Below are 22,802 nucleotides of genomic sequence, written 5' to 3'. Positions count from 1 at the left end.
CCAAAATTTCTGTTGCTATGTGAGACAGTGGTTAAGTGAACCCAAAGGTGCTTTTTTCCAAGACTTTCTGGTTTTTCTTTGAAGACGTTTCATTTCTCATCCAAGAAGCTTCTTCAGCTCTGATTGGATGGTGGGGAACGGAAGGATTGCTATTCCTTGCAGACAGCTGGTCATTTGCATCCTTTTAGAGGGTGGTTGAGGCCACTTGGAGGTTTGGTCTGCATCTAGCTGCTGAGTGAGTTTTGGCCCATTTTGCAACCTTTCTGTGTCACAGTCGTTAAGTGAATCTCTGGAGTTGTTCAGCGAGTCACCCGGTTGTTAAGTGAATCCAGCTTCTCCATTCACTTTGCTTGTCAGAAAGTCCGAAAAGGAAATCACGTGACTCAGCGACACGGCGACCGCCATAAATACGAGTCAGTGGCCAAGCATCCGAATAACAGGGATGCCTCAACGGTCGTAAGGGTGGAAAAACGGTCATAACTCCCTTTTTTCAGTGCCGTTGTAACTTCGAACAGTTACTCAATGAATGGTTGTAAGTTGAGGACAACCTGTGTGGGGTCTTCTGCTTGAGCAAGGGGTTGGACTAGAAGACCTCCAAGGTCCCCTTCTGCTTTATCCTGGTTGATTGATATTTCCCACTTTCCCCTGCCCCTAATAGCCAGTTGCGATCCAAAGGCGGAGCGCGCATCTCTTAATTCATTCGTAGGATCGCAACTGCTCCCATGTTTCTTCCTCTCCGGCATAGAAAGAGTGCGGGGAAAAAAGGAACCCGGAAGTCACTCCTTGCGGAACGCGGCGGCCTCCTCTATAATTTTTAGCTCTATGTCCCCGAACGGCGCGTTCCAGCGATCCTGTGCGGAAATGATGTGATTATTTGGCGACGGGGCTTCCGGTCAAACCCGGAAGCGGCCTCGGCCTGCTTTTTTTTTGTTTTGTTTATTATTCCCCCGCGGGGAAGACGAGATGGACCTTCTCAAGGCGGAGGTCGAGCGGAAGCGGAAGCTGGTGGAGGAGAAGGAGCTGCTGGCGGTGAGGGGAAGGGCCTACCTCGCAGGGTTGTTGTTATGGGGAGGCCGCCTTCCCGGAGGAGGAAATTCGGCTTATTTAGAGCAAGAGATGCCAATTAAAAGGGGAAAAACTGGGTTTTTATAAAAGCCTTCCTGGCTTTTTGGGGGTGCATGGAGCCTGTCCTACCTTGCAGGGTTGTTGTTCCTGGAGATCGCCTTAGGAGGCCCTTTGGAGGAGGAAATTCGGATTAATTAAAAGCCAGGGTTGCTATCAAAGTGGGGCTTGTTCCTCCTCCCTGCTTCCCTTTCCCAGCCTGGCCTGCCTTGCAGGGCTGTTTTTTTTTTTGAAGGCGGGGGAAACCCTGGAAGGAAGAGGCTGGAATTCAGTTTTCCCCACAGAGGAAATTAAACCAATATTTAGGGGTTTCATTTAACGTATGGCATAGCAGAGAATGCTAATTATTTTGTTACCCTTAGAGCCTCCCATATTGGGCAGCAAATAATACTAATATATACAAAGTAGATTAATATTTTGCCCTGATTAAGAAAACGCGGTAAAATAACGAATGTTAAAAAAAATCTACCTTCAGAGACCAAAGTCTCTAGGCCAGCTAACCAACGAAGGCCCAGCATCGTTTTATCTGAAAAAATAAATAAATCAGAAACTCATTCAAAGAGCGGACGAATCCACAAATTAACCCATCTGGTTGTAGCCTAGCAGGATGCCCAAATCCAGCCTGATTGGATCATGAAACGTCTGCAAGAACCCACCAAGCTCAGAGAGGACCACGGACCCCACAGTCCTCCTCTTCTTCCTCTCCACAGCCCTCCTCCTTTGCAGCCCTGATGGTGTTATAGTTGGGTAATGAAACGTCTGCAAGAAAACCACCAAGCTCAGAGAGCACCAAGGACCCCACACTTCAAATCTCTGAGCAAACTCTCTTCCCTTCTAGCACTGATGATGTTACCTAGTTGGGTCTTGAAACGTCTACAAGGAATCCACCCAGCTCAGAGAGCATCAATGACCCCTCATTTCAACCCTGAGCTACAAATATTCTCCTTTATTGGTAAATCCAGCCTGTTTTGGTAAGGGGTTATTGGGTATGGGTCAGAAATTTGGAGTGGGGGAATTGGATATTTATAGCTCAGGGTTGATCTGTGGGGTCCTTGTTGCTCTCTGATCTTGGTGGTTTTCCTGCAGACGTTTCATTACCATACTAATAAGAGCACCTCCCCCCCACTCTTCTTTCTCGCACTGATGATGTTACCTAGCTGGGTCATGAAATGTCTGTGAGAAAAGAACCAAGCTCAGAGAGCTCCGAGGATCTCACAGGGTATTGTTTGAAAAATTGTCATCCCTGTTTAAAACACCCTCACGTGATTCTGCCAGAAGCAGATTGTAATCTAGTCTTCACCACATTTTATACTGCAACACCTGTAAAATTACTTCATTAAAAAAAAAAGGTTCCTAATAGAGTATCTGTTTTTTTTTCTTTCTTTTTTTAAATTTTATTAAATATACAATTTAAAAACATTAGACTTGGTGTGACTTGTCTGGTACATACTTTTCTAACACTTTTTCTTTCGTGTATATTACAATATAACATCATGCATATTCCATATATACTTTTTGTACATTCAGTCACACCTAATAGAGTATCTGTTATTCAAATATATTTTGGGAGAAGAATGGAATATGAACATCTAAAATGTTACAGCTCACTTTATATGTATTGTGTAGGGGGAGGGGTTATTGATTTGATTTGATTTGATTTGATTAAACTTCTATACCGCCCTTCTCCCAAAGGACTCAGGGCGGTGTACAGCCATATTAAAACACATATAAACTCACAAAATTTAAAAACAATTGATCACTCCATGTTTTTAAACATGCATTGTTAAAACAAAACGGAAGGAAAAAAAATGCAAGAGTTCTCTTAACATGATGTCATTTCTCTCTTTCAGGGAAATAAGAAATATTTCAAGCGCAGTGAGTTAGCAAAGAAGGAGGAAGAGGCATATTTCAAAAGATGCGGATACAAGGTATTGGCTTGCAATTCAAGTCAGTCACGCCGTCTAGATTCTCTTTGGTCCTGTATTAAAATATATTAATCCCAGTTATTTCTCTCATTCTGTCACTTCTGCACTTTAGCCAGTAAGTGAGACGCCACCGAGAGAGGTACGAATTCCCGAGCTAAGTTTGCAACGCAGGAAGAGCCATGCATGAATATTCAGCTATTTTGAGTTTTTTATTTTTTTACTTTGGCTTCCTGTGTCCAGGGCATGAGGCTGCTTGAGAATGGAGCTGCTCTTATTTTCTTTACGTTGTGCCCACCAGGCATGCAGGGTGGACCTGATTTAATCCTCTTGAGCCAAGATCGGAAGCTGTTGAATTGCTTGATTTATTTTGCCTGTCAAACCCTCCAGAACCCAGCAAGCGAATCTCCTATCGATCGGTATTTTCATGCCTTGAAAGATACATCTAAGTATCTTTAGTCGGTTTAGTCCTTGGAGTTCAGTTTGGGGGAAAACAGGTTAGCCCAGATTGTCAGCAGCGGGGACAAAATCAAATTTCCTGAGAAAAATGTTCTAAAGAACCATTTTTTGTTTTTGAGATGTTGCAGCTCACCTGAATGACGCAGAGTTCCTCACCTGTACACACCTTTGTTGCCCAGTGCAGAAAGACCTGATAATGTTATACCATCATAAATGCTTTTGCTTCGCTTACACTGCCTTAGCTTATAAATGTCTTGAATGGCTTACAAAAACAGGAAGGAGTGAAATCACACATGTTGTGTTTTTGCAAGCACCCATTGCTTGTAGTTAGCTCCAGCTGATGGAAGGATTTTGCAACTTTGCTTTCCATCTTGGGCTTAAATCCACTGTTTTCATAGCCGCCTCCCTCTTCCAAGGATGGACATGTTATATTTGCGACATACTAGCGCAACATATGACGTCGTTACATATCCTGAAGATCTCATTTGCCTTTTGGAAGTTTTTTAAAATGGTCTTGGATTCACTTGGTAGAATGGGACTGATGGTTGTTGCAGCACCAGCTTTGCGTTAGCCTAACATATAAACACGCACTCAATATTTTCTCCAATGGTTTTGAGTTGGGAAGGGTCGTTGTCGTATTATTTGCACCCAGAGGTATTTCTGCCTCGGGGGCATACAGGTAGTCCTCGACTTACAACAGTTCATTTAGTGACCATTTGAAGTTGCAACAGCACTGAGAAAAATGACTTATGACTGTTTTTCACTCTTACGACGGTTGCTGCCTCATGGTCATGTGATCAAAATTCAGATGCTTGGGGCAACTGACTCATATTTACGACGGTTGTAGTGTCCTGGGGTCACACGATCTCCTTTTTTGCGACCTTCCGACAAGCCAAGTCAAGGGGGAAGCCAGATTCACTTAACAACCGTGTTACTAATTTAACAACAAAGTGTGATTCACTTAACAATGGTGGCAAGAAAGATCTAAAATGGGGGTTAAAACTCATTTGACAAAGGTCTCGCTTACTGGCAGCAATTTTGGGCTCAGTTGTGGTTGTAAGTCGAGGACTACCTGTACTTTAATTCTTGAAAAAGCAACAGAAATGGACTCAATGGTGAGGCAGTCTTTCTTTCCCTTCCTCTGCTTGTGTTCTTTCATTCTCTTCTTCCTTTAATTAAACTGTAGATTGTTATTATTTTTGGACTAGCCAGCTTTGTTTGTGCAAGCAAGAGTTTGCCTCAGTGGTGAAATTCAAATTTCGTTTACTACCGGTTCTGTGGGCATGGCTTGGTGGGCGTGGTGTGGCTTGGTGGGCATGGCTTGGTAGGCGTGGCAGGGGAAGGATACTGCAAAATCTCCATTCTCACCCCACTCCAGGAGAAGAATACTGCAAAATCCCCATTCCCTCCCCACTCCTGAGGGAAGGATATTGCAAAATCTCCCTTCCCACCCCACTCTGGGGCCAGCCAGAGGTGGTATTTGCCAGTTCTCTGAACTGCTCAAAATTTCCGCTACCGGTTCTCCAGAACCTGTCAGAACCTGCTGGATTTCACCCCTGTTTGCCTCCAAGCAAGAATTGAGAGTGCTTCCTGAATTATGTGACGGGGTGAACTCTAACGTAAATGTAAATCATGTACATGTAAATCATGTACATTTTTTTAAAAAAACTCCCTGGTTACTTAACGGTGAAAGCATCAGCTCTCCAGTCATAACTGGTTCCCTCTCCAAAAAGATTTACTTTTAGTTTTGTTTGATAGTCTACATTCTTTGTGAAGTTGTGTTGCCTTCTAACTGGGTGGGGTTTGTGCCAGTTGCAGTACCTGGCCCAGTTAGCCTGGAACAACGGTCCAACCCTAAAAACAACGGAAGTGCTAACTAAATAATTTTATTGGGCGTTCTAGAGGAAATTGTGCTTCTCTGCCCGGCTATAGATAGTTTAGATGCGGGGGAACCGTGTTGCGTGTTCCGATTGAAAGCTGTGGATTATATTGTGCTCCTCGACACTATTTAGGTCAGCGATGAGGCCGAAAAGGATGAAAATCCAGGCTCTTCAAATCCGGTGCTGGAGCTGGAGCTGGCAGAGGAGAAGCTGCCCATGACTCTTTCCAGGCAAGAGGTACAGCCAAACGATTTGTACGTCCTCAAGATTTTTAGCTACCATCACATCGTAGTTGGTACGTGCCACTCGTCACGCTTGAGGCTCTGGTCCTGCCCATCCTTCTGCTCTCAAAGGGGATGGAGAGTTTTGAGAGCGCCACAAGTTGCCGATCTTGTGGTCCAGTGGACGCATTGGGACAACGCCTCCTAGATCAGGAGGGAGGTGAAGCAGGAGGCTGGAATCGCCCCCAATTTCAGCTTATTAAGATTGCCTGGGTGGCCCAGAGGTGATGTTGGAAATTCCACATTAAGCTTGCGGCCATTTCTCTCTCCCTCCCTCCCTCCCTCTGTCTCTCTCTCTCTCTCATATCTAATATCACTCTCTCTCATCTCTCATCTACCTATCTAATACCTACCTGCCTATCTTCATCATCTCATCTGTCTATTCTGTTGTCCATCCATCCATCCATCTCTATTTATCTATCTATCTATCTATCTATCTATCTATCTATCTATCTATCATATCGTTTATCTAATATCTCTCTCTCCATCTATATCTGTCTGTCTATATCCTATATCTATCTATCTATACCTACCTACCTATCTACCTTGTCTGTCTGTCTATCATCCAACTATCTTATCTCTATATCTATCTATCTATCTATCTATCTATCTATCTATCTATCTATCTATCTATCTAATCTATCCATCCATCCATCCATCCATCCATCCATCCATCCCTCCCTATTTATCTATCTATCTATCTATCTATCTATCTATCTATCTATCTATCTATCTATCTATCATATCGTTTATCTAATATCTCTCTCTCCATCTATATCTGTCTGTCTATATCCTATATCTATACCTACCTACCTACCTACCTTGTCTGTCTGTCTATCATCCAACTATCTTATCTATCTATCTATCTATCTATCTATCTATCTATCTATCCATCCATCCATCCATCCATCCATCCATCCATCCATCCCTATTTATCTATCTATCTGTCTATCTATCTATCTATCTATCTATCTATCTATCTATCTATCTATCCATCCATCCATCCATCCATCCATCCATCCATCCATCCATCCCTATCTATCTATCTATCTATCTATCTATCTATCTATCTATCTATCTATCTATCTATCATATCGTTTATCTAATATCTCTCTCTCCATCTATATCTGTCTGTCTATATCCTATATCTATACCTACCTACCTACCTACCTTGTCTGTCTGTCTATCATCCAACTATCTTATCTCTATATCTATCTATCTATCTATCTATCTATCTATCTATCTATCTATCTATCTATCTATCCATCCATCCATCCATCCATCCATCCATCCATCCATCCCTATTTATCTATCTATCTATATGTCTATCTATCTATCTATCTATCTATCTATCTATCTATCTATCTATCTATCTATCCATCCATCCATCCATCCATCCATCCCTATTTATCTATCTATCTATCTATCTATCTATCTATCTATCTATCTATCTATCTATCTATCTATCATATCGTTTATCTAATATCTCTCTCTCCATCTATATCTGTCTGTCTATATCCTATATCTATACCTACCTACCTACCTACCTTGTCTGTCTGTCTATCATCCAACTATCTTATCTATTTATCTATCTATCTATCTCCATCTCTATCTCTATCCATCCATCCATCCATCTCTATCATCTATCTATCATTCTATCTATCTATCTATCTATCTATCCACCTATCTATCTATCTATCTATCTATCTATCTATCTATCTACCTATCTATATCTATCTATCTATCTATCTATCTATCTATCTATCTATCTATCTATCTATCATCTATCTATCTATCTATCTATCTATCTATCTATCTATCTATCTAATCTATCATATCGTTTATCTAATATCTCTCTCTCTCCATCTATATCTGTCTGTCTATATCCTATATCTATCTATCTATCCCTACCTACCTACCTACCTTGTCTGTCTGTCTATCATCCAACTATCTTATCTATCTATCTATGTATCTATCTATCCATCCATCCCACCCACCCACCCATCCATCCACCTATCTATGTTTGAGCTGAAACGTCTCCTGAGTTAAATCCCTGAATTGTGACGTTTCTTGAAGGCCTTTGATGTTGCTCAATATAGAGCATTCACCTGGATGGAGCCCCTTTCCTTCCAGAAACTTACAGATGGGTGTTTTCCAGTTGATAAATCGGAGCCTTTTGCTGACTGTTTTCAGGTCATTCGGAGACTGAGAGAAAGAGGGGAGCCCATCAGACTGTTTGGGGAAACAGATTACGATGCCTTTCAGCGATTGAGGAAAATAGAAATTCTGGCCCCGGAAGTGAACAAGGTAAGCCTGTTCATGAAGGGAGATTAAATGCTGAAATGATTTATACAGGAGCCCTATAAGCAGCCATTTGTTTCTTTTCTCCATTGCTTGAAAGGATCTGTCAGCATATTATCAAAACAATACTTTAATTATAATATAGTTTTGCTTCCCTGGTAAAACACAGAACGCCTTTTCTCTGCTTACGAATTGGTGGGTAGAAAGTCTTAAGATCCGAATGAACAGAGATCCAATTTGGATTGGTTTATTTGGAATGAGTATGTTGATTATTTGAGATGAAAATGAAAATTATTTGAGATGATATTCAGTGCTGCTTTTCATCCCTCGCTCTGTGTATTGGCTTTACAATTTAAGTGGAAATCTTAAAAAAGAGAATGAATGTTTACCGTATTTTTCGGAGTATAAGACGCACCTTTTTCCCCCCTAAAAGGGGGTGAAAATTTAGGTGCATCTTATACACGAAATGTAACCCTGCCCACCCACTGGCCCCCACCCTTTGGCCTCTGCCTCGCAGCAGTTACCTCCTTACAAGCAAACAGCAAGAAAAAAACAGCTCCTTTCAGCTTCAGCACAGCCTAATTAGGACAAGCGGATTGGATCAGCCTCCCGACTCTCAGCTGATTTGCTCTCAGCTGTTTTGCGCAGGGCTCTGCTGCTTGCTGCAAAGAGGTAAATTGCTGGAGCAGATTTTTTTCCCCCCTTGTGCTAATCAAGCTATGCTGAAAACGAAACTGAAAGTAAAGCAGGCTGTTTGCTGTTTGCTGCAAGGAGGCAAAATGGCTCAGAGGCAGAGAGAGATTTCTTTTTCTTCTTTTCCTCACCAAAAAAAGTAGGTGCGTCTTATACTCTGAAAAATATGGTAAATTGTGCCTTATGGTTTGACACAACAAATGTTTAGGCGTACTAGTGCATGAAAACTTGGGGCCAGTTTGTGTGACCATCTGTTTTTTTGTGATGGAATTTAGAAATACAGGAACACTGCAGTTGTGCAGATTGTGGTGTCCCAGATCCTGTATATTGCGTATTTTATGCCATCCTGCCAACAGATGCGATTCATCTTGGGTAGCTCCAGGATTTCTACTGAAGCTGACAACTTGTCTTGAGTTCCTTAGAAGTTCAGGCAATCCTCGACTTATGACCACAACTGAGCCTGAAATTTCTGTTGTTCAGTCAGACATTTGTTCAGTGAGTTTGGTCCCATTTTACGACCTTTCTTGCCACTGCTGTTAAGCGAATCACTGCGGTTGATGAGTTAGTATCCCAGTTTGTTAAGTGAATCCCGTTGAATGTTAAGGATATTGTTGAGTGACACCCGAAGTTGTGGCTTATAAAGCAGAGTACCGTTAGAGTTTTACGCACGGAAACGGTTTGAGAGTAATTGTGAATAACATACAGACAAACTGGGTTTTATAGTATTTTACTTTTAGGGAAAAGCAAAATCATAGTCCTTTAACAATCCAAGTCTTAGCCATATAAAGTGCAATATAAGATCAATCCAGGGATATAAAATCTTCTTACCAGTTTGTAGAAAAATACAAGGAACAATCAGGAACAATATAAAAACAGTTCAATAAATATCAGAAAGCAGTAAGTAAATAATCATGATCAAACAGTTGACCATAGAGAGATCAAAAAAAGTTACCATAATTTAGTTCTCCTTAAATACATTGTCTACAGAGCTCAGCCAATCAGGATGCAGAATGACTCAGTACAATTCTTAAAGCTACATAATACGTTCACATAATACAAACATACAATGTTGGCATATATATTTCCTGGCCAACCAATTAGGCAATAACCATTTCCTAACAGACTTTGCTGGTCAGAAGGTCGCAAAAGGGGATTGCGTGACCCTGGGACCCTGCAACAGTCATAAGTCCATGCCAGTTGCCAAGCCTCTGAATTTTGATCATGTGACTATGGGGATGCTGCAACGGTCGTAACTGTGAAAAATGGGCATTAAGTCCCTTTTTTCAATGCCGTAATAACTTCGAACGGTCATTAAATGAACTGTTGTAAGTCAAGGACCACCTGTACACAACTAAAGATCCACCAGCTTGGTGACCTAGTCTGGACTTCATTAGATGTTTTCGTTAATTTGACGCGTTTCTTCAACGGTTTCCCCTCTCGTAGGGACTGAGGAACGACCTGAAGGCAGCTTTGGATAAAATCGACCAGCAATACCTGAACGAGATTGTAGGGGGGCAGGAACAAGGAGAGGATGACGCGCAGAATGACCTCAAAGTCCACGAGGAGAACACGACCATTGAAGAACTAGAGGTATGGAATGACATTTTGGCTGGGGACAACACAAACGACGCACTGTGGGAATTCCTGTTCCTGCTGCATTGACAAGGTGTGCCTTGTTTGGTTGGGATTCAGTCCAGAGGACTAACTACGCTCTCCTCCAGTTATCTCTTCATTCGCAAAGCAAGTCAAGAACTGAATGCAGCCTTTCATGTCAACAGAGTCTTGAACTTTTGGCAGGTTTTAGGATACAGAAATTGTCCCACAGCTTTATTTGTGGTTCACTTCTGGGAACGTTTTGTTACCTGTAGAAGGAAATTGTTCTGGAAAGAGATTTATTCTCAGGTTCGTGAAATAGAATACAGAATAACAAGAGTTGGAAGGGATCTTGGAGGTCTTTTAGTCCTTGAGCAGAAAATCCTATAGTATCATTCCAGACAAATGGTTGTCCTACTTCTTCTTGAAAACGTCCAGTGATGGAGCACCCACAACTTCTGAAAGCAAGCCGTTCCCTTGATCAATTGCTCTCCCTGTCAGGAAATGTCTCCTTAGTTCAACGTTGGATGTCTCTTCATTGATTTTTCTCACCTGTTACTTCTTGTCCTGCTTTCAGATGCTTTGGAGAAGAGAACATAGAGTGATAGGATTGGAAGGGACCTTGGAGGTCTTTTTCTTTCTCACCTGGCTCCAGATCCTCTCTATGCATCTGGGGGAGGGCATCTCCTATGCATCTAGTAGTCTCTGGAGGCTGGAGACAGCAAAAAATGTCACTTCCCGTCCAACCGAAAGTTGGAAAATGGGCCATTTTGGGCCTCCGTTAGGGAAGGCTGTTTTCGCCCTCCCCAGATGCATAGAGAGGATCTGGAGCCAGGTGAGAAAGAAAAACGGGCCTACTGGGCCATTGCGTGCCAGGAGCGGGGAGGGGGAGCGGGGGTCACGTGTACATGCGCGGGACAGGACGCATAGAATTATGGGTGTGGGCACACGCGCACGTGAACCTCCCCCGCCCCCCCCCCTTCCTGGCACGCGATGGCAAAAAGGTTAGCCATCACTGCCCTATACCAATCTGGACAAATGGCTGTCCAGTCTCTTTTGAAAACCCCCAGCGATGGAGGTCGTGGAGAGAAGCTGTTCCCTGGGTTAATTATCAGGAAATTCCTTCTTAATTCCAGGTTGCTTCTCTCCTTGATTAGTTTCCACCCGTTGCTTCTTCTCCTGCCTTCCGGTGCTTTGGAGAAAAGCTTGACTCCCTCTTCTTTGGGGCAGCCCCTCAAATACTTAAACACTGCTATCATGTCACCCCTAGTCCAGTGGGGAAATCCAATTTTTTTTACTGCCGGTTCTGTGGGCGTGGCTTGGTGGGCGTGGCAGTGCAAAATCTCCATTCCTTCCCCACTCCAGGGGAAGGATACTGCAAAATCCCCATTCCCTCCCCACTCTGGGGCCAGCCAGAGGTGGCATTTGCCGGTTCTCCGAACTACTACCGAACGCTACCGGTTCTCCAGAACCTGTTAGAACCTGCTGGATTTCACCCCCTGCCCTAGTCCTTCTTTTCATTAAACTAGACATACCCAATTCCTGCAACTCTCTTTCATATGTTTTAGCCTTCAGTCCCCTAATCGTCTTTGTTGCACTCAAGCTGTACTGTATAAACGTTGGAAAAAAGGCTCCAACTTTTTTAAGTAATAGAAAAACTGAAGAGTGTCTTCTCCAGACCAAGAACATTCTTGCTTGCATTGACTCTCATCCCTAAAATATAATGTTCTTGAGTTTTGTACATTTGTATTAAGGTCTGTTGTTGAATTTGTTTTTTTTTTTCTCTCTCTCTCTCTCTGTCTCAGGCCTTGGGAGAATCCTTAGGTCAAGGTGACGACCATAAAGATATGGATATCATCACTAAATTCCTGAAGGTAAAAAGCCAAACAAGGCCATCCTTTAAAAACTGGAAACTGGCTGATCAGCTGTGAGAATCTTGATTTTTATACCTGTATGATTTTTAGGGTTAAGAACTTGACGTTGCTAGATATTTCAATTGGGATGAATATTCAGAAATTGCTGGTAGGAATTTAAGCCAAGGAATAGAATCATGGGCTACTTTAAAAAACTATTTTCTATCGAACTTCAGACTTCTCTGTGTTGAGAGATGACAGAAAATGGGTTATTTCTACTCTGGAAATCCTTCCCCATTCCCTGGACTATATTTCTTTATAATACCACTTTTTATAACTGCTGGCAAATGGTTTTTGATGGATCTTTACAGTAACTGTGGTATACAAACATTTTTCCTGGGATTTATTTTTGGACCTCAAATTGCCATTTCATAGCCTCTGCTGATATGAAGAATTTTATTAACTGGCTTGGTTAAAGACTCACAGGCCAGAACAGATCCAGGCATTTTCCAAAATTATGTGGGTTTTAATGTGCTGCCCTAGCTAATCTTCCGCCCCCAGTCTTGGGTGCCTTTCAGAGTCTTTGACTTCCAGGGCTCCCGAGTTAGTGTGTACGTGGCTGAGGATTATGGGAGTTGAAATCCACACCTCACGAGCCCCGCACTTGGGGAAGGGAGCTCCGATTGGCTTGCGGATTAAACGTACAAAGGTTTATGTTGAAAGGTAACTTAACCAGGTTTTGCCTGTCTTCCAGTTTCTTCTCGGAGTTTGGGCAAAGGATCTGAACGCGCGAGAAGATTATTTGAAACGGGGCGTCCAGGGAAAATTGAACAGCGCGACCCAGAAGCAGACGGAGTCGTACCTGAGACCTCTCTTCAGAAAACTCCGCAAAAGGGTAACGCCTGGCAGATTATTCCCCCCCCCCTCTTTTCTGGCATTCTTGCATAATATCGACTGTTATTATTATTATTTTTCCTTTGTAAAAAGTAGAGCCATCAGTCAAACGTACAAGTACGTACAAGGTACTTGTACTTGTACTTGGTGTACAAGGTACTGGATGGTGAAATAAAATTGTTCCTGGAGTGTTTTGTGTCAAATTGACCCCAGGGCACCTCGAAAATCGAGCTGCATTTTCTCTGTAGGCCTTAATTCCGTTTTGCTGGTAATCTTTGATTTACAACTTATAACGGAGCCCGAAATTTCAGTTGCTAAGCGAGACAGTCGTTAAGGGAGTTTCGCCCCCTTTTTCTAACCATTCGTTCCATCGTGGTTAAATGAATCCCTTCGGTTCTTCAGTCAGTAACGTGAATTTGGCTTCCTATTGACTGCTCGATAGATGGTCGCAAAAGGGGATCATGTGACCTTGGGACACTGCGGCCCCGTCATAAATATGAGTCAGTTGCCAAACTGGTCTGAGTTTTGATCACGGGGAGGCTGCAACGGTCATAAGTGTGAAAAATGGTCCTAAGTCACTTTTTTCAGTGCCGTTGTAACTTCGAACGGTCACTAAGCAAACTAAGTCGAGGACTACTTTTTATCGGGAGTGTTTTTTTGCAAATGTAAGAGCTAATTCTTCTTCTTACCTGCTTAAAATAATAGCTGTGATTGCCATGCCTCTAATTCCGTTTTTTCCCCCCTCCTTCGGAAAGCGTGGCCCTGGCGATCAGAAATTCAAAAAAATTTGAATTTCCATAATGAATTTCCACCCTCCCATAATGCTGTATGTTGCTTTGCCTCACTCGGGGTTTGTGCTTCCTTCCTTTTTAGACTCTGCCTGCAGACATCAAGGAATCCATCACAGATATTATCAAGTTCATGTTGCAAAGGGAATACGTGAAGGTACTGCCCGATTTTTTTAAAAAAAAAATCTCATGACATTTGAACTCCGGAGCTTCTTTGGATTAAGATGTTGAAAGTCTAAACCAGGGTGGATAAAAATCAATGATTTTTTTTAAAAAATCAAAAAAATCAGATTTTTTTTATTTAAATTGGATTTTTTTTATTTAAATTGGATTTTTTTGATTTAAATTGGATTTTTTTTTAATTTTTATCGAATTTATTTTAATAAAAAACTTTTGGAATAAAAATCTATTGTAAGATAGTTTTCTATTTAAGATACATAAACAATTTAGTTTATTCAGCATGAAATGGAGCTTAGTTCTGTAGCAGGAGGCTGTATATTCTGCAACACTGGGACTATCGGTGAGTCAACAGTGGGTCAAAGGAGTAGCAGAGATGACAGTTGCTCTTTAAAAATTATGATTTAAATCGAGTTGATTTAAATCAAGCCTTTTTACTAGTGATTTAAATCATGATTTAAATTGTGATTTAAATCAACTTGATTTAAATCAAATCCACCCTGGTCTAAACAGTGTGCTTTTCAGAGCAATATTATTTATATTAATAGAATACTAGAATAGGGGTGAAATGTAAAATTTGTTACTACCGGTTACTACCACACCGGTAGGCGTGGCTTGGTGGGGGGTGGGGTTAATGTGACGGTGGGCGTGGCCAACTTTTTTTTTTTTTTTTACTTTTCAAAGCATGGTTAGACAAATGGTTGTCTAATCTCTTTTTAAAAATATCTCCAATTGTAGAGCAGCCACAAAGCCATTCCACTCGTTGATTATATTAAACAATATAAATTAAACAATGTAAATATTGTTAATACTTTAATACTTAAATACTTAAAAAATGTAAGTTTAGAATAAGGGGCAGAAAGGTTCAGAATTTAGGCACTAATTAATTATATTAAACAATGTAAATATTTAAACAATATAAATTTATATATATATATATATCTATAAATGCTTGCTGGCTGCCTGAAGAAAAAAAGCCTAGAAACTAATGGATTGTGATTTCACTGAACTAGGGCTGCAGAAAAATATTGGTTTACGTAGGAAAAACCTGGCTAGAGGAAACACACACACACACACACACACAATATGTGTTTCTGAGGTTTTCACGGGTATTTGTATGTAGGTCTTTGGTTATTCGGGTTTTCTCCCACGTAAAATTGGAAGTGTCTTGGCGACGTTTCGACGAAGTCTCATTCGTCATCTTCAGGCTGGTGTTTTCAGCTTCGTGCTTCTAGGAGCAAGGAGTTCTTCTAGGAGCAATTGCTCCTAGAAGCACGAAGCCGAAAACACCAGCCTGAAGATGACGAATGAGACTTCGTCGAAACGTCACCAAGACACTTCTAATTTTATGCGGGAGAAAACCCGAATAACCAAAGACCTACATATATATATATACACACACACACATACATATATATATATATATATATATATACACACATACATATACATATACATACATACATACATACGTGTGTGTATGTGTGTGTGTGTGTGTTTTCGTAGATTTTCATGGGTAGAGGTATGCAAGTTTTGGTGTATTCGGGTCTTTTCCCGTGTAAGATTGAGAGTATCTTGGCGCCAAGATACTCTCAATCTTACACAGGAAAAGACCTGAATACAAGTCGTTCCACTGATTAATTATATTAAACAATATAAATATTCATTTAAACAATATAAATATTTATATTGTTTATATAAATATTTATATTGTTTATATAAATATATTGTTTGCTTACTTAGAAAATGTAAGTTTAGAACAGGGGGCAGAAAGTTCTTTAGAGATTAGGATTGCCCACCTGTTTCTGAAGAGTAGAACTTCGGGATTGCTGCTGCTTAACAGAATAACAAGAGTTGGAAGGGACCTTGGAGGTCTTCTAGTCCAGCCCCCTATATACCTTTTCAGACCAATGATTGTCCAACCTCCAGTGTCTGCCCTGCCTTACATGATACTAACTGGGTTGTTTCTGCAGGCCAACGATGCCTATCTCCAGATGGCTATTGGGAATGCGCCCTGGCCCATTGGCGTCACCATGGTTGGCATCCATGCCCGTACCGGTCGTGAGAAGATCTTCTCCAAGCACGTGGCCCACGTTTTGAACGACGAGACTCAGAGGAAATACATCCAGGTAAGAGGAACAAAATTATGGACGTGTCCTTCAGAGACACTGCAATTCAAGTCACGTGAATCCTAACATCTCTAGAGTCCTCCAGTATCTCTTGGGCTCTGGGAGAAGGACCCACTTTCCTTCTTTGCACCCATCTCCGCAGGGTTTGAAGAGGCTGATGACCATTTGCCAGAAGCACTTCTCCACCGACCCGTCCAAATGTGTGGAGTACAACGCCTTGTGACAACACCGCAACCTCCTTTCTGCTCTTGGGGACCCAGGCAAGACGGGAGAGGGACAGCCTTTGGGAGAACTTTGCTTCTGAAGCTTGGAAGAAAGAGCAGAGGTCAATGTTGGTTAAATTTGGCGCCTGTGTGGACTTCAACTCCCAGAATTCCCCAGCCAGCCATGCAATTCTGGGAGTTGAAGTCCACACATCTTCATGTTGCTAGAATTGACAAGCACCGTCTGATGTTCTGCCCAAACAATCAGTCTCAACAACTTAAGCTTCTATCAGCTTGTATATATCTTTTTTTTATTTTTAGTTTTTATAGGAAATCGTCTTGAAAAAAAAATCTGGTGGGGGGGTTCACATTTAGAGAAACAATGTCCGTGAACCCATGTTAGTGGCAGAGGATGATCTTATGCAGGGGAACAAATAGACTTGAGAAAAAGGAGGGGTTAATTTCATTTGTTAAAATCCAAAGCTATGGATAAGTATGCCGAAACAAATCAAGATTCGTTAAGTGTGCAGGAGGATGGAGTTGTTCCAGGTTAACTTGCAAATTCAAGTCTGTTCAAAACAAGCCACTTTTGAAGGTTTGATCCTTTCCCGTTGGGACAGGCTCCGATTCTGGGTTCAGATTCTAAAACACACAACCTCTTTTCCTTCTCTATTTTCCTCGATCACCTGCTAATTTGTAATGTGGTTTCTTAAACTTGGAATGCCGGCTTAAGAGGAGCCTCAAATATTGTCATGAAAGTTCATTGTAGCAGTCCTGATCCTTTTTAAAGGGATTTTTAAAATGGCTATTACGGATTACGGACAATAATAATTTGATTATTAGGTCCTTCTGGGAACAGGGATCTGGCTCATCTAAAGGCAGTTTATAATAACCTGACTCTCAAGAACCGACAAATTTGCATTTGCTCTGCGTTTCTTAATTTATAAAGTTACTTTCCTGCCTATTATGTCTGGAGAATTATTTCTGTGACACCGAAGGCTGAAAAAAAGGTGATTTTGGTGGGCAAATATTTTGGAAAGTAGTTGAAACAAAAGGGTATAACTTTACTAGGTTAAAACGCCGCAGTTAAATTTGATTATTAGCTGGAAATCCCCTCACTTGGAATATTTGTTTATTTAATATAGAATTTTTGTTCAACAGGGATGGGAAAGCTTCTAACTATTTGTAGACCTGCTATGTAAAGGGTTCGAATTTATCCATTTCTTTTTTTTCCGGTATCCACCCGGATTGGATTCTCTCCGTTTAATGTTTATTTGATACTTGGATCATTTTCTCCTTTTTCGTACATCCATCTTTTTTCTTTCTCTTTGTTGTCCATGCTGTAAGTGTGGGTTTTTTTTTCTGTTTTGTTTTTCTTTTTCGTATTTTATTTTTTACGATCAAACAAAATATATATATATAAAATTAAAAGCGTCGCAATTAAGTTGGAGCAGTCAAAGTGTTGGACTAAAGATTGGGAAGATCCGGTTCAGGTTTGCCTGGAGTGGAAAAAAAAACAAACTAAAAACCGGGGGAATTTTGGTTTCTGCTGTATATTTTTGTGTCATGTAAGCTCATCCTCCACGTGTTCAGGAAATAATTTTTGCAAAGGGAATTTTAAGGCTGCCTGAAATGGCAAAGAAGAGTTTATATTTGTTGCTACCAGTAGGTGGCAGCACTGCACTGACCATGTCTGAGCTTGGATTGAAGCTGGTTAGTTCTTAGATGCAACGCCCCCCCAAAGCATCCCAGCCAGGGCTGGAGACTGGGTGGGGCCACTCTGAAACCATCTGGAAAGGAGATGGGGCCATGGGGGCACAGTGGTTAGAATCCAGGACTGCAGGCTAATTCTGCCCACTGCCAGCAGTTCGATCCTGACCGGCTCAAGCCTTCCCAGGTTGACTCAGCCTTCCATCCTTCCCAGGTCGGTAAAATGAGATTTTGGGGGGGCAATATGACGACTGTGAACCACTTAAGAGTGCGGTATTGATTGAATAGCTTAAGAGCTATTGCTATTTAGAAAAAGGTAGAAGTCAATGAGAGGGAAATATCTAAGCAAGCGATCTCTCTGGGACGCGTACAACAAAGGAACGGCATTTCCCCAAACTCACTGCTGGAAGCCAAAGGACACTTCCCAGAGTGTCCCAGATGATCTTCCGGTTCCTGTGTGCAAGAAAACCAACTGGTCATCAACGCTGGAACTTGGAAGAGCAGTGGGTGACGGCTCTGCCCGGAGAGATGGCTCTGCGTGCCACTTCCGGCACATGTGCCATAGGTTCACCATCACGGGAATAGAATTAACAGAGTGGGAAGGGACCTTGGAGGTCTTCTAGTCCAACCCTCTGTTCAGGCAGGAAACCCTACACCACTTCAGACAAATGGTTGTCCAACCTCTTCTTACAAACCTCCGATGTTGGGTCACCCACAGCTTCTGGAGGCAAGATGGCACATCCCTTGTGTAGGTCCCTCTTAGATCAGTGTTTTTCAACCTTGGGCCACTTGAAGAAGTGTGGACTTCAACTCCCAGAATTCCCCAGCCAGCAAGGTTGAAAAACATGGCCCTAGATTTAAAGAACCATGAATTAGATTCCAACCTGCATACATAGAAACATGAAAACTTAGTTTCAAAAACTTAAACTTAAAAATTCAATATGACTTGTGCAAGACTCAGTAATTAAAAACAGTGTATAAAATAAATTCCCTAACCCCCTGCTCGATTCTTGGAAACCTGCATATGTCCATATCATTTTTGGGAGGGGCAGGAATATGGAAGTGGTTTTTTCATTGCTCTAGGACTCGGGGGGGTTCAATCCCGCTCGTTTTTCCGTTTCAGACAAAACTGGCTAAAATAGACGATCAAGGTAGGTCGAAGGGCTTTGAAAAAAAGCTGCACGCTGGGTCAGATATATATATTTTTTTTCATCTTGAAAATGCTTTAATAAGGAAGTGTTGACAACACCGTTTTTGCAAAATGTAAAGAGAACTATACAAATTCTTAATACAAAAAGAATAAATTAAAAGCGGATTTAAAAAAAAAAATTCTGCAACTCTTTAACAGCGTATCTCGTTTTTCTTGATCACTGCTGTACAGGAGTCCAAATCATTTTACATGCTTTACAGTCGATTTCAGAAGAGTTCTTTTTTTTTTCTTTTTTAAAAAAATGTGGAACTAGAGTTGATCTTATATATATCTATATAAAAGATATAAAGAAGGGAGCTCATATGCATATATATAATATATATATATATATATGTATATATATATATATATATATATATATGTATATGTATATATACACACATATATATATACACGTTCCTTTCTTTATATCTAATTAACTAAGCAGTATAATTGGTCATGATAGCACCTGAATGAGTCTGCTGTATCCAAAACTAATATTGAGTTGAAAAACAAAACCAACTTCCTTTTTCTTCTTCTCTTCCCAACATTTTCAACACCCAACTGCATATAATATCGTTTAAAAAATAAACCCTGGCCACCATTTAACATGGTGCGAATGCATATACAAAGCAGGAGGAGGGAGGGAAGGTTTTACATACAGACTAAAAGCATTTTCAGACCTAGGAGGACCCTTTTCTTCTTCTTCTTCTTCCTCTATATAAAAGCAGAATTCAAGAGTGGGGGGGGGCTAATTGGGGCCATACAGCAGCCGTGAATTTCCCCCTTCGTGTTATATCCCGATCTCTCAATTTTAACGTTCTTATGTACATTATTTTTTTATTTTTATTTTTTTTCCGTAGAACTGAATCGAGTTTTAAACAGTAAAACCTGTTTTACTTAACTTCTGTCTTTACTACCAGACTGGCTCACAAGTGCCTCGATTGAAAGAAATAAAAAATAACATTGGAAATCACCCCGTTTTTCTCTCTCCCCTCCCACAGCAAACGACGCACCCCAGGACCAATTTGCAAACGAGCTGAAGAGTGTGAGCTTTTTTCTTTTAAAATTAATTTGCAAAATTAGGGCTGCCAGGGTTAGGGTTGTGGGGGGTTGTTTTGTTTTGTCTTTCTGCTCAAGTCACACACCAAAAATTTGACGTTGTAGACTAGATCTAGGAGGTGCGTCTTGTGGTCCAGACATGGATGAATTTTTGGCTGTGAGCCAACATTGTTGAAGTGATGGGTTTACGTCGGATACCATCAACTTGCTAACTGGGGTGAATTTGCTTGCTGGGTTCCTTCCCAAGAACTTGGCAATTCTGTAGCCCGTCCGAAAACTCCCTGAAACTCTGGTTTATTCCTTTCCCATTTGACCCTGGTCATCTGCCAGCAATTCTGGCTTATCATTTGGCATACAAATTAAAAATAATAAGAATAAATCAAGATTTCTAGCTGTTCTGATTGAAATGAAAAGTTGGTCCTTTTTAAAAAAAAAACAAAAAAAACCCATTAAGTGGTTTGTTTCAAAGTATGTTTTAAAATAGTAGATAATTCCCTTCCCTCCCTCTGGAAAAATTACAGATTGATGGAGAAGCTGAGAATTTTGTTTTTTGCTAATTCTTGCTCTCCGATACCCTGGTTCCTTTTGTCCCCTAATAAAGAGGACAAGCAAAAGGATGCTATTAAAACCAGCATTTTTTCAACTTTGGCAACTTTCCAGCTGCATGGACTTCAACTCCCAGAATTCCCCAAGCCTGGGGAATTCTGGGAGTTGAAGTCCACCCAGGTGAAAAGTTGCCGAGATTGGAAAACGCCATAAACCATAAAAGACATGAGCGTGTGAGCAGGTGATCGGTTATTTTTAACCTGAAAGAAATGTCCTAATGACACAGCAGGGCGGTTCAAACATCACCCAAAAGCTTATTTTTCTGGTTTGGATAAGTGAATAAGTAAATGATTGACCAGATTTAAAAGAGAATATTTTGATAGCTCAGCTGGGTGCAAATCAACATATAATGAAATGCTGGAATTACTCCCCGATTCCGGATTAGACGGCCTGCTTTTTCCCAGGGATGGCTGTCTGGAGTGGGTGGGCAGCTGCGATCTTGCCTTTTTTTGATCTCTCCGTTGTTGCCTAAATGCAGGACGTCCTCAACTTACAACCCTTCATTTAGTGACTGAAGTTACGACGTCACTGAAAAAAAGTAACTTAGGACCGTTTTTCCACACTTACGTTGCAGCCTCCCCCTCCCCGTGGTCACGTGATTGACAGCCGGACGCTCGACGACTGACTCACAATTATGACGGTTGCAGTGGAGCCCAAAGTTTCCGTGGCTAAGCGGAACCCGGTTGCTAAGTGAGTTTTTTGCCCCCATTTTACGACTTTTCCTGCCCCGTTCGTTAAATGAATTATTGCAGTTGTTTAAAGCGAGTAACCCGATTGTTAAGTGAATCTGGCTTCCCCATTCTCACTTGGCTGGTCAGAAGGTCGCCGAAAGGGATCACGTGACCCCCCCCCCCGGGGCCGTCATAAATATGAATCGGTTGCCAAGCCTCTGAATATCGATTACGGGACCATGGGGATCGTAAGTGTGGAAAAATGGTCATAAGTCTCTCTCTTTTTTTTCAGTGCTGTTGTAACCTTGGTCACTAAACAAACTGTTGTAAGTCGAGGACTAGCTTAGTACATTATCCAACAACGTGCCTCTATTTTTTCTTCTGTTCCTGCTCTGCATTTCAACCTTGTTCCTTCCATTATCCATTTTCTTCAAGAGCCAGCCAGTTTCAAATTCTTTTGATTTTTCCTGATTATTCCTCGCCATTTATGAATGGAAGCAGTTGGTGGGTATTTTTATTTTTATTTTTTGCTCTTTGGACTCTCTCCTGAATTTTTTTTTTTTGCTATTGCCAAACTGATGCACAAACACAAAAAAAAAGAAAGGCGGGAACCCTGAATGTCCAGTGGCCATAAAACATCAAAGTAGCACCATGGCGAAAACTTGGCCTGCTTCCTTCAAGATCTGGCCAGATCAGGGGTGGCTAATGAAAGCCCCCTCCTCTCCCCCAAAAGACGGATTTTGGCTCTTGTTAATAATGCTCAAGACAAGGGACAACGGAGGGACGGGCAGGGATGGTGGCTTGTGGAGAAGCCCGTGGGCTCGCCAAGATTTTCAGGGGCAGTGGTGAAATCCAATTTTTTTTACTACCGGTTCTGTGGGTGTGGCTTGGTGGGCGTAGCAGGGGAAGGATACTGCAAAATCCCCATTCCCACCCCACTCTGGGGCCAGCCAGAGGTGGTATTTGCTGGTTCTCCAAACTGTTCAAAATTTCCGCTACCGGTTCTCCAGAACCTGTCAGAACCTGCTGGATTTCACCCCCGGTCAGGGGCCACGGAGATCGCGTCTGGGTTTCTTATAAAAAACATGGAGGCTTTTTGGAAGTCGGATGGCTTTCTGGATTCGTAAAAATCATGGCTCGAGCGTTCGTTTCCCTCTTTCTGTCTCAGCGACCACGTTTTTGGAATTCAATGCGGGTGAATTAATGGCGGACGGTTCATTTTGGGAACGGAGGGGAGGCAAATGAGTTCGGCCACACTCTCTTTCGTTG

General features: G+C 41.6%; 1 protein-coding gene across 3 annotated transcripts; it reads left to right on the top strand.

Annotated features, from left to right (window-relative positions):
• The first annotated feature begins 894 nt into the window (after window positions 1-894).
• Window positions 895-20,242, top strand: PRPF18 (pre-mRNA processing factor 18). Of its 3 annotated transcripts, XM_070947797.1 has the most exons (12): window positions 895-1,029; window positions 2,973-3,050; window positions 3,160-3,186; window positions 5,516-5,620; window positions 7,858-7,971; window positions 10,102-10,248; window positions 12,057-12,125; window positions 12,859-12,999; window positions 13,872-13,943; window positions 15,937-16,092; window positions 16,235-16,352; window positions 20,199-20,242. In XM_070947797.1, exons 1-11 carry the CDS (start codon window positions 964-966, stop codon window positions 16,313-16,315), a joined length of 1,056 nt encoding a protein of 351 aa, XP_070803898.1. In that variant the 5' UTR covers window positions 895-963; the 3' UTR covers window positions 16,316-16,352; window positions 20,199-20,242. The 3 variants fall into 3 exon arrangements, with proteins under 3 accessions (XP_070803898.1, XP_070803897.1, XP_070803899.1); XM_070947796.1 differs by lacking the exon at window positions 20,199-20,242 and having other exon boundaries at window positions 16,235-17,426; XM_070947798.1 differs by lacking the exons at window positions 3,160-3,186; window positions 20,199-20,242 and having other exon boundaries at window positions 16,235-17,425.
• Window positions 20,243-22,802: the final 2,560 nt, after the last annotated feature.

The sequence above is a fragment of the Pituophis catenifer genome, unplaced genomic scaffold (assembly GCF_029215685.1).
Source record: "Pituophis catenifer annectens isolate HBS135680 unplaced genomic scaffold, rPitCat1.0.hap2 SCAF_7, whole genome shotgun sequence".
Lineage (NCBI taxonomy): Eukaryota > Metazoa > Chordata > Lepidosauria > Squamata > Colubridae > Pituophis > Pituophis catenifer.
This window is presented reverse-complemented; position numbering and strand designations above follow the sequence as displayed.

Bases quoted from the DNA above. Each gene is read 5' to 3' on its own strand.
- PRPF18 (XM_070947797.1), top strand. From the start codon at position 964: ATGGACCTTCTCAAGGCGGAGGTCGAGCGGAAGCGGAAGCTGGTGGAG. The intron at 3,187-5,515 runs GTACGAATTCCC...GACACTATTTAG, and splicing joins GTGAGACGCCACCGAGAGAG to GTCAGCGATGAGGCCGAAAA. The intron at 13,944-15,936 runs GTACTGCCCGAT...TTGTTTCTGCAG, and splicing joins TGCAAAGGGAATACGTGAAG to GCCAACGATGCCTATCTCCA.